The sequence below is a fragment of the Terrapene carolina genome, unplaced genomic scaffold (genome assembly GCF_002925995.2).
Source record: "Terrapene carolina triunguis isolate 2854851 unplaced genomic scaffold, T_m_triunguis-2.0 Scaffold138, whole genome shotgun sequence".
NCBI classification, from domain to species: Eukaryota; Metazoa; Chordata; order Testudines; family Emydidae; genus Terrapene; species Terrapene triunguis.
This window is the reverse complement of record NW_020664489.1, coordinates 5,991,611-6,006,725: the sequence shown is the minus strand read 5'-3', so window position 1 is coordinate 6,006,725 and position 15,115 is coordinate 5,991,611. Positions and strand designations below refer to the sequence as shown.

Below are 15,115 nucleotides of genomic sequence, written 5' to 3'. Positions count from 1 at the left end.
GGAGCTTGGCCACCAGGAAGAGGAGGAGGAGGAGGGCAAGGAGCTTGAAAAGAAAAATTAATGCCAGTAGCCTGTGAATGTTGAGGAAAAGGCGGACCAGCTGGAGGCGTGGGAAGTCTGATTTTTAAAAGTGATTGTCTATGCAGGCCGAATTTTGGTTGTGGCTCAGAGATAGATGCAAATAGTCCAACTTCAGTGGCACCAGCATCATATTCAACTTCAGCAGTCTTTATAAAACTGAATCCAATGGAATCTGGTAAGATGCACTGTTCAACCAAGGGAAGTTCTTTGTCACTTTGAAATTGGAGACTTTTCAGCTTATTATCTCCTCCAATTTGGAAGTGGTCAGAAAAACCACTAGTTACTTCATGAAAAGGAACCTGTCGAGTAAAATTATAAGAAAACAAAATATTTCTGGAGTTTAAACCAACTTTTTTTGTGATTAAGACCATATTTTCATTAGACACAGTATCAATCTATCATCATCATGCTCAACACAAAGCCTATTCGTCTTGTCAATTAAACAATTAACTTCTTTCCATGCAGCTAAAGCCAGGCAAATTCGGACTAGAAATAAGGTGCACATTTTTAATAGTAAGGTATTGGACTAATTTCACAATTTCTATGCAATTAATGAAATCATGATTTACACAGGATCTTCCCCATTGCGGGGTCTTGGCTGAGGATGTGTAGAACAGGGTGAAAGGGAAGGTATTCTTATGAGCTGAGTGAAACCTTGTTATGGGCTGAATTAAAACATCTTTGAAATTGGGTGTGAATGGACCCTACAATTAACATGACTGTCAGGATAAGGCTGGCAGGATGCCCCCCTAAGACAAAAGGGGTGTGAGCCCATCCAGGAGTTTTGGACTGAGTGTTTAATGGGGCTATTCTGAATATTATTTTGATATGTATGTTCCCTGGGTGGGTTCACAACTGCTTTTGTTTTATGAAGGGTGGGTCCTGCTTAACTTATCCTGACAGTCATGTTAATTGTAGAGTGCATTCACATCCAATCTCAAAGAGGCAAACAGCAAGGCCATGCCTACACTACCAAGTTTTGTCGCCAAAACTGCCGTTTGTCGACCCAAACAGTGTAGACACTGCAAGGTGACGTTTGTCAGGGAAAATGCCTGGTTTTGGCAACAAAATACATCCACCCTCGTGAGAGATTTATGTCTTTTTCCTCCACATTTTTGTCGACAAAGTGCCAGTATAGACACCACGCTTCATTTAATTGCTTTAATTGGCCTCCAGGTGGTGTCCCACAATGCCCATCCTGACCGCTCTGGTCAGCAGTTTGAACTCCGCTGCCCTGCAGCCAGGTAAACAACCTCCCCATTAGAAGCCCCGGGAATTTTAGAAATTCCATGTCCTGTTTGCTCGGCATGGAGAGGTCTCATCGCATCTTCCCAGGTGACCATGGTGGGTTATCGCAGCAAACTTAGAAGCCCTGGAAATTTTTGAAATTCCACTTCCTGTTTGCTCAGAGTGGAGAGATCTCATCGCATCTTCCCAGGTGACCATGATGGGTTATCACAGCAAACGCTCTCCCGCTTGGACCACTGCAGAGCTGTTGGATCTGATCAGCATATGGGAAGAGGAGGCTGTGCAGTCACAGCTGCCTTAAGCCGTAGGAAGTAGGATACCTACAGGCACATTTCTTGAGACTTGTGCGAAAAGGGCTGTGATCAGAACACGCTGCAGTACAGAGCGAAGATAAAGGAGCTGAGGCAGGCGTACCATAAGGCGAGGGAGACAAACCATCGCTCCGGTAATGCACCTAAGATCTGCCGGTTCTATAAGGAGCTGGATGCTATCCTCGGTGGTGACCCCACCTCCATTGCCAAGAGTCTTGTGGCGGCGGAAGGAGGGCCTAACCTGGAGGATGAAGTTATTGATAAAGAGGTGGAGTTAGATGAGGATGTGCAGCTCCCAGTGGGGTCACCCGGTGGGGCAGGCAGCCAGGAACTGTTCTCCACTCCAGAGGTGTCTAGCCAGTCTCAGCAGTTGCTCTCTGGCGAGCAAGAAGCAGGAGATGAGACTCCTGGTAAGTGGGTATGGCTTGTGTAATGGAGAGGTTTGTTCAGGGCATAGAAATGTGGGAGGCTGGCTGTGTTTCTGTGAGATGGACATTTCCCTGTGTAGCTAATCTGTACAGCGGAACAGGGTGTTGATGCACGCCAAGATCTCATGGGAATCCTGAAGAGAGATCTCCAGGAAAGTTTCCTGGAGGTACTCGGTAATCTTCTGCTGAAGGTTCCATGGCAGAGCAGCTTTGTTCCTTTCCCCATTGTAGGAAACTTTCCTGCGCCATTCAGCAATCACTTGTGCAGGGACCAAAGCAGCACACAGGCGAGCAGCATAGGGAGCAGGGCAGAAGCCACAAGCATGGAGTAGATGTACCCTTGTTTCCCTGCTTACCCTTAGCAGTGAGATATCTGCTAGAATGACCCCGCCTGCGGAAAACTGTGGGAGAATTTTATAATTTGTTCCCTAGTATGCTGCACCATGACCCTTGCAAAGAGTGTGTGCTCTTTTCTCCATGTGGACCGCCCCCCCACCAACACTCAAAATACTTTGGGTGTTCGCAGAGATGTGTGCCTGGCTACCGTCAGTGAGAAAGTGATGGCAATGTTGCAAAAGGTATATTTAACAGAAATGTTTCAATTCTGTGTGTGAATTTAACAATCCCGCTTCTGTGCATTGTCCCCTGTGCTTCACCAGATGTGGCCTTCAGGAACACCCCACGCACCCCGGCCGAGAGTCTCCTCCAGATAAGAAAGCGCTCAAAATGCAGCAAAGAAGACATGTTCCGGGAGGTCCTGCAGTGCTCCAATGCAGAAAAAAGGGAATGAAAAGAATGCTGTGAAGCCGAAGGGCAGGACAGAAAAGAGAATCATCCCCCCCGCTCCGCTTGCACATTCCTTTCCACCTTCCAGGACTTTTTGGTTTCTCCTTTACTCCACCCCCTCAGACAACTTTCACAATGATAGCTGGACCTACACACAGCTGTGAAAGTCTGTTCTTCCCTGGTTCCTCCTTTCCTGCCAAGCATCTGTGTGTTTGTGTGTGCTGTTTCTTGTGCAATAAAAGCAAACTTTGATAATGGTAAATCATCTTTAATTTTTTGCTACAAGGTGGGATTGCAGGCACTGCCAATAGATGCACAGGCATTTTGATCACTTTATTACAGGAATATAAGGCTCCAAATGTCACTATTGCCCCTTAGGAAAACTACATGGCATGTAACATTGAAGCAACTCAGACAGAGATATATGTTACTGGTGGTCATTGTCAAAGTGCTGCCTCAAAGCCTCCCTGATTCGAATAGCTCCCCTCTGGGCTCCTCTGACAGCCCTGGTATCTGGCTGCTCAAAATGAGTTGCCAAGCGGTCTGCCTCAGCACTCCACCCCTGAGCAAACCTTTCACCCTTAGCTTCACAGAGATTATGCAACATACAGCATGTGGCTATGACCATAGGAATATTATCCTCAGTGAGGTCCAACCTGCCATGATGGCATCGCCAACCCGCCTTTAATCTGCCAAAGGCACATTCAATTGTCATCCGGCACCTACTGAGCCTGTTGTTGAACTGCTCCTTACTGCTGTCGAGGTGTCCCGTGAAAGGTTTCATGAGCCACAGCTGTCAGGGGTACGCAGAGTCCACCAGGATCACTATGGGCATTTCAACACACCCCGCTCTAATCTTCTGGTTAGGAAAGAAAGTCCCCGCTTGCAGCTTTCTGTACAGGCTGGTGTTTCTGAAGATGTGTGCACCATGCACCTTCCCAGACCACCCCACATTGATGTCACTGAAATGCCCATGGTGATCCACAAGCACTTGTAACACCGTGGAGAAGTACCCCTTCCTTTTAATGTACTCTGTCGCCAGGTGGTCTGGTGCCAAAATTGGTATACGTGTGCCATCTATCGCCCCTCCACAGTTAGGGAACCCCATTTCTGCAAAGCTGTCTACTATTTCACACACATTTCCCAGAGTCACGGTCCTTCGTAGCAGGATGCGATTTATTGCTCTGCACACTTGCATTAACGCAGCCCCAACGGTCAACTTCCCCACTCCAAATTTATTCATGACCGACTGGTAGCAGTCTGGAGTTGCCAGCTTCCACACAGCAATTGTCACACGCTTCTCTACTAAGAGGGCAGCTCTCATTCTGGTGTCCTTGAGCCGCAGGTCTGGGACGAGCGCTGCGCACAGTTCCAGGAAGGTGGCTTTCTGCATCTGAAAATTCTGTAGCCACTGCTCGTCATCCCACACCTGCATGACGATGCGATCCTACCATTCAGTGCTTGTTTTACGAGCTCAAAAGCAACGGTCTATCCTATGCACCTGCTCAGTGAATGCTAAAAGCAATCTAAAGTTGCTCCTATCCGTATCACGCAGAATATAAGGTACCTGTGAGTCTTCCTCAGTTAGAAACTTCCCGATTAACTGCACTGACATCTGCAATGTCTTCATGACAGTTAACAGAGTATAGGAGAGCAGTGCGAGATCCATCCCTTCTCACAAAGATGCTAGGATGCACAGCAAAGAAGGGCCGTTGAAAAAACACAAAATAGTCAGAAGCCCATGGAGTGCCGGGACAGAAAGCAATACATCATGGGACATTTAACACTGTCCCAACATGCGCCATGATCCGCTCCGTCGTTCCACAATACCCAGCAACAGAAGGACTGTGGGATAGGTACCCACAGTGCATTGCTCATACTGTCGATGATGGTACCCCCCACTGTGGACATGATCTTGCGACAGAGGAAGCAAGTGTGAACATGAAATTGTGATTTTTATTATGTCAACATCACTTTTGTTGACACAAATTGGTAGTGTAAACATGGCCCAAAAGAGTAAAACAGCAGCCTCTAATGTAAGTATGGTATAAGACCCTGAAAAAGCGAGGGAGAGATCTTTAGCTAGCACTAGACCCAAAGAGGCTTGGGGCTATAAGCAAAGAAACTATTTGTTTTCTGGTTCCTCCTGCCTTCAGGGACACAGGACCTTGTACATTCCTTGTTAATAAACAAGACTGCATTAAAGATATACCAGACTCTTTCATCAATTTCTACCCCCAACCGGAACATCCCCAGCGCCTCAAACTTTTACTAGCTGTTTGGGTCAAAAAGGGGTAGTAGTATTTTGTGGGGGTATTGTGGGTGCTGAATGAGGCATGGTGGATGTAAGAGAGGAGGACTCCGCCAGCAAACTAAGGTTTACCAGCTGAGGGATATATGACATCCCACATATAAATCGATTTAAGCAGCCTTGGTACAGATGCAAGGACAAGCCTGAGAGAAGTACCACCATCTGAGTACTCTAAAGAAGACAAGGCCTTGGACTAGACAGACAGGGAAGAATTTACACTGGAAGAGAGTAAAGGGCCACTAGCATCCTCTTCTCTCTCAAAGATCTCTGCTGCAATGGGGCCTGATGCCATAAGACCTTTTATGTACCTTGCCTTTCTTTGGGAGAGAGTCCTCTGATTTTTTTGAACTTCATACAAACATTTATGTAATTAATTGCATCCAGAATAATAAGAAATGGTGCAGAGTTTATAAACAATTACCAACTGCTATCTTATAAACCATCTACTACCACAACTGAGTAATACACAAAAAATGTTAAAAACAAGAACACATTAAGCGTATTTACCGATTCACCCACTCCTCTATTAGAAAACAGGTATCCATATCCAGATGTATCATGCTCCCAGTCCATGTAGGGTAAAATGTCTAAATGTTCTGGAGCCATAGGAATGTTTGGAAGACCAGCATGCTGAACTTCATTAGCATCCTAAATTAAAATTAAAATTAAATTTAATTAAATTAAAAAAAGCAGCAGGTTTAAAACAAATACAAGGAAGTTCTTCTTCACACAGCGCACAGTCAACTTGTGTAACTCCTTACCTGAGGAGGTTGTGAAGGTTAGGACTATAACAGCATTTAAAAGAGAACTGGATAAATTCATGGTGGTTAAGTCCATTAATGGCTATTAGCCAGGATGGGTAAGGAATGGTGTCCCTAGTCTCTGTTTGTCAGAGGATGGAGATGGATGGCAGGAGAGAGATCACTTGATCGTTGCCTGTTGGTCCACTCCCTCTGGGGCACCTGGCATTGGCCACTGTCGGTAGACAGGATACTGGGCTAGATGGACCTTTGGTCTGACCCGGTACGGCCGTTCTTATGTTCTTATGTAAAATGCAACAGAATTACAAACTAGAGAACTGTCTTCAATTTTATTGTAATCCTTAAAAGTGATGCTTGTTATGCCAGAGATTCCCTGTCTATCAGACAATGTAAGGTTGAGAGTCAAATACTGGGTGAAATTTGCGAGGAAATATAGAGAGGAGGTGTATTCAGTATATGAAAGATGCTCAGTATACACAAACACACAGTAAATGTAACTTTAGAATGCCTGACTGCATTAAGGGTTGTTGTATCATAACACACTATTGGTAGTAAACGGACTGGCACACTACACTGGCAATGCACCTCCATGTATTTTGAGAAACCTCTTCAGTATTTTATGTAACTTCAGTTCAGAAATTACCCTCTCACTTGCTTTCAAGCAAGCAGATCAATCAGACAGTTTAAAATTTTGGATGTCAGCTGTTACTCATTTGTCTCTTCCCCATCACAACTTCCTTATACAAGTTAATGGTTGAGAGCAACCCAGCACACCAATATGTTGTAGATTACCACCGTTTATGGTGGTAATCTCTATGTAATTTGGAGAGGTAAAGCCACGCTCAGTTATGGTTCAGTTAATTGAGTGACAGTGTAGAAGCATCTCACTGGCACAATCGGTGCAGCTGACTCTGACAGCTTCCAGTGCTGACAACTCCCTTGGCCAACAACCCTCCTCAGTTCCCCAGGTCGGAATCCCCTCTTTGCCCATGGCCTCTACAGCAATGTCCTGTTCAGATTCCCGCTACAAATGCTCCCCAGCCATGGTACCACCCTTCCATAAGCCCCTGCTCTGTGCTGTAGTCTCTCAGCTAGCGGAGACAGCAATCTCTGTCCCCCACAATGCAACAATACTTCCTCCTCCACCAGCAAACATGCCTACCCCCATCTCCAGTAATCCCCCCACTCTGGCTGAGCCACTACTGAAATGGAGATTCAGTTGTGGATCAAGAGCTGATTCTCTTGCTTGCATAAGCCACCGGATGCTTGTCAGAGTGAACTATCAGCAGCCACCTGGGTCTGCCAGCAGGATAGGAGTGACCAGTCCCCCTCCTCACACTCCCTCAGCTACCAGCTCCACACTGCCACCTATGGTTTGTTAAAACAAACATATCAGCTTATGATCCACAGAGGGGTCACCAGCTAGTTGAGTACTGGAGATGGGGGAGAGAACATTAAATCAGGTTGGTGATCCATAGCTGAGGCTCAGTGAAGGACAGTTACCACCTGTTCCATAACTGGCATTCTTCGAGATGTGTTGCTCAGGTGTACTCCACTATAGGTGTGCATGCTCGCCACGTGCACCGGTGCTGGAAGTTTTTCCCTTAGCAGTACCCGTAGAGGGGGAGCACCGCTGCAACCCCTGGAGTTGCGCCTCTATATCGCGCCATAAAGGGGGCTGCGTGCTCCCCCCACCCTAAGTTCCTTCTTGCCAGACAACTCCGACAGAGGGGAAGGAGGGCGGGATGTGGAATACACCTGAGCAACACATCTCGAAGAACGCCAGTTATGGAACAGGTAACTGTCCTTTCTTCTTCGAGTGATTACTCATGTGTTTTCCACTATAGGTGACTCCAAGCTATACCTGATGGAGGTGGGTAGGAGTTTTAAGTGTTAAGTTTTTTTGTTTTTTTTTTAGGGGTTACCCGGGCGGAGCACTGCCCTACCAAACCCTGCGTCATCCCGTGTTTGGGAGACAATCGCATAATGCAATGAGAAGGTGTGGACAGAGGACCACGTAGCAGCCCTATATATGTCCTGAATAGGGACGTGAGCCACATAGGCAGCTGACGAGGCCTGGGCTCTCGTCGAATGAGCCTTCACTATAGGAGGCGGGGGAACCCCTGCCAGGTCGTAACAGGTGCGAATGCACAAGGTGATCCAGCGGTAGATCCGCTGAGTGGAGACCGATCGCCCCCTCATGCGCTCGGCCGATGCAATAAACAGCTGGGGGGGGACTTTCTAAATGGCCTGGTTCTATCTAGGTAAAAAGCCAGCGCTCTACGCACATCTAACATGTGCAGGCGTCGTTCCTCATTGCAGGAATGGGGCTTAGGACAGAGGACCGGGAGGAAAATATCCTGATCCATGTGAAAAGCCGAGACTACCTTCGGCAAAAAGACGGGGGGAGGGCGAAGCTGAACTTTGTCCTTATGGAAGACCGTATACGGTGGTTCAGAGGTCAGGGCCATGAGAGCTCATAGACCCGGCGGGCTGAGGTGATAGCCACTAAGAACGCCACTTTCCACGACAAGTGGGACCACGAACATGTGGCTAAGGGCTCGAAAGGAGGCCCTGTGAGGCGGGAGAGCACTAGGTTCAGGTCCCAGAGCGGGACTGGGTGTCTAGCGTAAGGGAATGCCCGATCTAACCCTTTTAGAAACCGGGATGTCATGTGATGTGAAAACACCGACAGGCCCTGCACCGGGGGGTGGAAAGCCGAAATGGCTGCCAGGTACACCCTGATAGAGGAAGGCGCCAGCCCTTGGGTCCTAAGGGACAGGAGGTAATAGAGGACAAGCTGGATAGATGCGGAAAAGGGAGAGGAACCTCTATCCCTCGCCCACATAGAGAACCGATACCATTTGGCCAGGTAGGTTCGACGTGTGGAGGGTTTCCTACTTTCCAGCAGGACCCGTCGCACATCCTCAGAACATCTCCCTTCCTCCTCATTCAACCACGGAGCAGCCACACTGTCAAGTGGAGCGGGGCCAGGTTGGGATGGAGGAGATGACCTTCCTCCTGGGAGAGGAGGTCCGGGCGAAGCGGCAGCTTGCGAGGGAGGGCCGCTAAGAGTTGCAGTAGGGTCCCGTACCAATGTTGACGGGCCCAGTCCGGGGCTATAAGGATGACCCGCGCCCCGTCTGACTTCACCTTCTGTAGGACCCTGCCTATCAGGGGGAAGGGCAGGAAGGCATAGAACAGGGGCCCCGATCATGGGAGCAGGAACGCGTCCGAGATCGCACCCTCGCCCTCTCCCGCCTTGGAGCAGAACCGGGGACACAGTCGATTCTGGGCGGTGGTGAACAGGTCTACCTGGGGAGTGCCCCACTGTAGGAAGATCCACCCGGCCACCTCCCTGTGCAGGGACCACTTGTGCTGTTGGGAGAACACCCTGCTCAGGCGGTCTGCGAGTGTGTTGCTCTTGCCGGGCAGGTAGAAGGCCCTCAGGAGGATGTCGTGGGCTATACAGAACTCCCACAGGAGCAGGGCTTCCTGGCATAAGGCCTGGGAACGCGTGCCCCCTTGTCTGTTGACATAATACGTCGCGGTCATATTGTCCGTGAGGACTCTGACCACCTTCCCCTCTATGTGCTGGCAGAAGGCCACGCACGTCAGGCGCACGGCCCTGAGCTCCCTGACATTTATGTGCAGGGTCAGTTCCTCGGGAGACCACATACCCTGGGCCCTGAAGCCCCCGACGTGGGCTTCCCAGCCCAGATCCAAGGCATCCGACACTAGATCTAGTGAGGGAGGGGGCTCTCGGAAGGGGATACCCCGAAGCATGTTGCTCGGGAGGGACCACCAGTGCAGGTCTGCTACCACCGTTGGCGGTACCATAACGACCTTGTCCAGGGCGTCCCTGGCCTGGGAGTACCGGGAGGCCAGCCACAGCTGAAGGGGCCTCATCCTGAGCCTGGCATGTCGCACCACAGAGGTGCATGCTGCCATATGGCCTAGGATTTGAAGGCACACCCGTGCCATAGTTACCGGAAAGGCCGTGAGCAAGGCGATGAGAGCTTTGAGCGTCTTGAATCTGTCCCGTGGGAGGGAGGCCGTGGCCACCCTGGAGTCTAACAGCGCTCCTATGAAGTTTATGCGCTGAACCAGGACTAATGTGGATTTCTCCTCGTTTACCACTAGGCCTAGAGCTGCGCAGGTGTTTAGCAGGAAGTTCATCTGCTCCAGCACCTGAGACCGAAACTTGCCCTTGAGCAGCCAGTCGTCGAGGTAGGGGAAGATCTGCAGCCCTTTCCTCCTGAGGTGGGCCGCCACCACCGCCATACACTTTGTAAAGACCCTGGGGGCAGTAGACAGGCCAAAGGGAAGGAACGTAAACTGGTAGTGGTCCTGGCCCACCAGGAAACGAAGGAAGTGCCTGTGACCCTCGAAAATGTGGATGTGAAAGTACACATCCTGGAGGTCCAGAGCCGTAAACCAATCCCCCGGGTCTAGGGATGGAATAATAGTGGCCAGGGACACCATGCGGAATTTGCAACAAACCAAGAACTGGTTGAGATTCCGCAGATCGAGGATGGGCCGAAGCCCGCCCTTCACCTTCGGGATGAGGAAATACCTGGAGTAAAATCCCTTGCCCTGGAATTCCCGAGGTACCCTCTCCACAGCTCCCAGGGAGAGGAGGCGCTCTACCTCCTGGCTGAGGAGGAGGGCATGCTCCGGGTCCCCGGCCGGCTCCCGGGACGGAGGATGGTGGGGAGGGAGCGAAAGGAACTGCAACCTGTACCCTTGGGAGATGGTGTTGAGAACCCATTGGTCCGACATTATAGGGGACCATTGCAGGTGGAAGGCCGATAAACGGTTGGTAAAACTCAACTTTATTAACTGGGGGGGGGGGGGGGGGTTTACACTGGCAACAGGCCCGGTGACCCCCCGCAACGAGTCAAAAACGCTGTTTCCCTGGCCTCTTGGCCTTCGAGGGCCCAGGTCGTGGGGCCGAACGGGATTGGCGTTGGGACCGATGCCTCTGCTCTCTCTGCCTCTTAGGCGGGGGCTCGTATCTGCCCCGTGCCGGGGGAGCCGAGGGCTGTGGTCTGGGCTTGTTCTTGGCAGGCAGGACATACAGACCGAGTGTCTGCAGGGTGGTGCAGGAGTCCTTCATCCTGTGCAGACGGGTGTCTGTCTGGTCTGCAGATAATGCTTTGCCATCAAATGGCAGGTCCTGCATTATAGACTGGGACTCCACCGACAGCCCCGAGAGGGAAAGCCACAATGCCCGCCTCATGGAGACAGCCGTGGCCATCGAACGAGCCGCCGTGTCAGCTGCGTCTGAGGCGGCCTGAAGAGCTGCTTTAGCTACTGCTGTATCTTCGTCAAGCAGCGCTTTGAACTCTTTTCTGTTCTGCTCTTGGAGGGAGGGGTCAAACTTTGGCAAAGAGCCCCACAAGTTAAAGTCAAAGCGACTCAGGAGAGCTTGGTGGTTTGCCACCATGAGTTGGAAACTGGCTGAGGAATAAACCTTTTTGCCAAACGTGTCCAGTCTCCTGGCCTCCTTATCCTTTGGGGTCGGTGCGGACTGCCCGCGCCGCTCACGGTGGTTGACCGACTCCACCACCGAGTTCGGAGTGGAGTGGGTGTAAAGATACTCGTGCCCTTTCGTGGGCACGAAGTATTTACGTTCCGCCTTCTTAGAGATAGGCGGGAGGGAGGCTGGGGTCTGCCATAGCCCCGTGGAGATGTTTGCCACTCCCTGGAGAAGTGGCAGTGCCACAAGGCCCGGTGCAGAGGAGGAGAGGACATTAAAAAGATTGTCCGATGGTTCCTCCATCTCCTCCGCCTGCAGGTGTAGGTTGGCGGCTACACGTCGGAGGAGCTCCTGGTGCGCCTTGAAATCCTCTTGAGAAGGAGGAGGTGGTGCCGCTATGGACTCATCTGGTGCCTGCAGGGCGACCGGGATGGTTCTGAGAGCATCGGGCGGTGCCGGTATGCCACAGTCCGCATCAGGGTCTGGTTGCGGTGCCGTCGGCGCGGCACCGGAGGACTGCCCTCGGTGCCGAGACGGGGACGCAGAGCGGGCTTGGGATGCCCCAGCCACAGAACGGGGTCCCGGCGGTGCGGGCGCCTGGGGCCACGGTGCCCACTGGCACCACTGTCCTTGCCAGGGTGCCCCTTGCCACTGCGCCCCTTGCCACTGCGCCGCCTGGGGTCCCACCAGGGTTATCTGTTCCTGGGGAACGGTGCGGGCTGGAGAGGGGCGGCTGGGGGCCAAGGCAGAGGTGGCCGAGGATCGCATGGTGCCGTGGGAGCGGCTCAAGCGGTGCCGTCCACGCCGGCTCCTGCCACGGGATTTCGACCTCGACGACGAATAGGAGTAGACGTCGGAGGGCGTATCCCTGGACTCCCTTCGGTGGCTCCGGGCGCGGCGTCGTAGTGCCTGGATGCACTCCGAACGTGGCGATCATCGTGGTATGATCGGCGGTGCTGTCGGCGTCGAGATGCGCTCTCACTCAACGCGGAGTGTCGACGCTTCCCATGTCGGTGCCTGCTGCCTCTGCGGGTCGAGGACGACTCAGGCGATTCACTCCCAGGCGACCCCGACAATGGAGTGGAGGTATGTCTGGGGCTACGGGAAAGCCCGGCAGATCGGAAGGAGGTCTCCACAACCGACATAGCTGGTGAGGGCTGGGAGCCCAACGGTGGTTTCCCTCGGGACCGGGGCCTCACCTCGGACGGCCCGCTAGGTACCGGCATGGCGAGGATGTCGCGCGCCGCCTGGGCTGCCTCCGGTGTGGAGGGAACCTGTATCAGCGTGGAGGTCCACGCGGAAGGGGACGGACTACTCCGCTCCGCACAAGTCGGAGGTCTGGGCCCCGGCGGGGATCGTGGGCTGGCCAACTCAGGTCCGCCCTCACCCCTGTCCTTCTCACGGCGTCGCTGGGATTTGCCCTGCTTCTTGGCCGGGGAGTGGTGCCGACTGGTGGACGGGGCTTTGCTCCGCACTGATGACGTGGTACCCGGGGCCGGGTCAGGTCGGCGCGCCGGTGCCAGGGCCAATGCCAATTCCATAAGGAGGGCCCAGAGACGAATCTCGTGCTCGCATTTAGTCCGGGGCTTAAACGATTTGCAAATTTTGCACTTCTCACTTATGTGAGATTCGCCCAGACAGCGAAGACACTCGGAGTGCGGATCGCTTCTGGGCATGGAATCGCGGCAGGAGTCGCACGACTTGAAGCCTGGGGCACGGGGCATGCCCCGAGCCAGGCTACCAACTAAAGAAGCTATCTATCGATGAACAAGTACCACTAAGGCTAGAAGCACTGCAGCCAAGGCTGGAGCACAAAGTTCTGACTACCTTCACTGGCGGCAAGAAGGAACTGAGGGTGGGGGGAGCACGCAGCCCCCTTTATGGCGCGATATAGAGGCGCCACTCCAGGGGTCGCAGCGGTGCTCCCTCTCTATGGGTACTGCTAAGGGAAAAACTTCCGGCACCGGTGCACGTGGCGAGCACACACACCTATAGTGGAATACACATGAGCAATCATTCAAAGAAGGAAAATTAGTTTGCTTTAAAAAAAACAACAACAAAACAAACAAACAAAAAAAACCTCACAGCAGTACCACGGTAAGTGTTTGAATTTCATGGGCTATGCAGGGCTGCTGATCCCCGCTGACCCCTCAAATACCTGCTCATTTTCCGAACAGCGGATCCTGGTGTCAGCTCCTTGCCAGCCAGGCAGAGCCAGCACTGCAGCGTCTCTCTTCGGCCTGCTAGAGGCTGCTGTTGGTAGGACCATGCCTTCTAATCTCTGTGCACTGTCAGGGATATCCCCTGTCCCCACCAGCTGGCCAGACAGGAAAGCAGCAGTGGTGGCCTGGGGAAATACAACCTAGATGAAGCTACTATTAGGTGCATAACTGTTTGGAAAACCGTTCCCAGGGAGTCGTTATCAGTGGTTCAGTCAAGCTGGAAGGGCATATCGAATGGGGTCCCAGAGGGATCAATCCTGGGTCTGGTTCTGTTCAATATCTTCATCAATGATTTAGATAATGGCATAGAGAATACACTTATGAAGTTTGTGGAGGATACCAAACTGAGAGAGGTTGTTAGTGCTTTGGAGCATAGCATTAAAATTCATAATGATCTGGATAAACTGGAGAAATAGTCTGAAGTAAATAGAATGAAATTCAATAAGGGCAAATGCAAAGTACTCCACTTAAGAAGGACAATCAGTTACAAAATGGGAAATGACTGCCTAGGAAGGAGTATTACGGAAAGGGATCTGGGGGGGTCACAGTGGATCGCAAGCTAAATATGAGTCAATAGTGTAACACTGTTGCAAAAAAAGCAAACATCATTCTGGGATGTATTAGCAGGAGTGTTGTAAGCAAGACACAAGAAGTAAATCTTCTGCTCTACTCCGTGCTGATTAGGCCTCAACTGGTGTATTGTGTCCAGATCCGAGCGCCACATTTCAGGAAAGATGTGGACAAATTGGAGAAAGTCCAGAGAAAAGCAACAAAAATGATTAAAGGTCAAGAAGTGGAAGAATGAAAGAAATTGGGTTTGTTTAGTCTGGAGAAGAGAAGACTGAGTGGGGGACACGATAACAGTTTTCAAGTACATAAAAGGTTGTTACAAGGAGGATGGAGAAAAACTGTTCTCATTAACCTCTGAGGATAGGACAAGAAGCAATGGGCTTAAATTGCAGCATGGGGGCGGTTTAGATTGGACATTAGGAAAAACTTCCTAACTGTCAGGGTGGTTAAGCACTGGAATAAATTGCCTAGGGAGGTTGTGGAATCTCCATCATTGGAGGCTTTTAAGAGCAGGTTAGACAAACATCTGTCAGGGATGGTCTAGATAATACCTAGTCCTGCCTTAAGTGCAGGGAATGGGACTAAAAGACCTCTCGAGACCCCTTCCAGTCCTACGATTCTATGAAACTGAGCACAGGCCCCAATCCCTGCCCCGGGCCTGCCAGCCAGTGCCACATGGTGAGACATCCCACCCCCAGGACAATGCCCTCCCCCTCTCCTCCCCATGAGCAGCCAAATGAGCCCAATTCCATGATTTTTCCAACAGTCTCCCTGCTGTAGGAAAAATCATGGTATTGGGCTAATTTCACAATTTCCATGTAATCCATGAAATTATGATTTACACAGGACCTTAATCCAGAGTGGGATCTTGGGTGAGGATGTGTACAGCAGGGTGGAAGGGAAGGTATTGTTATA

The 15,115-nt window shown here is 51.3% G+C and overlaps 1 protein-coding gene across 1 annotated transcript in view; it reads right to left on the bottom strand.

Annotated features, from left to right (window-relative positions):
- PARP4 (poly(ADP-ribose) polymerase family member 4) overlaps window positions 1-15,115 on the bottom strand; it is a 113,173-nt gene that overhangs the window by 16,188 nt on the left and 81,870 nt on the right. The window contains exons 31-33 of the mRNA XM_029911952.1: window positions 13,567-13,770; window positions 5,673-5,813; window positions 6-380 (exon numbers count right to left, since the gene is read on the bottom strand). Coding sequence (XP_029767812.1) covers window positions 6-380; window positions 5,673-5,813; window positions 13,567-13,770 — 720 coding nt within the window. The remainder of the gene's footprint in view (window positions 1-5; window positions 381-5,672; window positions 5,814-13,566; window positions 13,771-15,115) is intronic.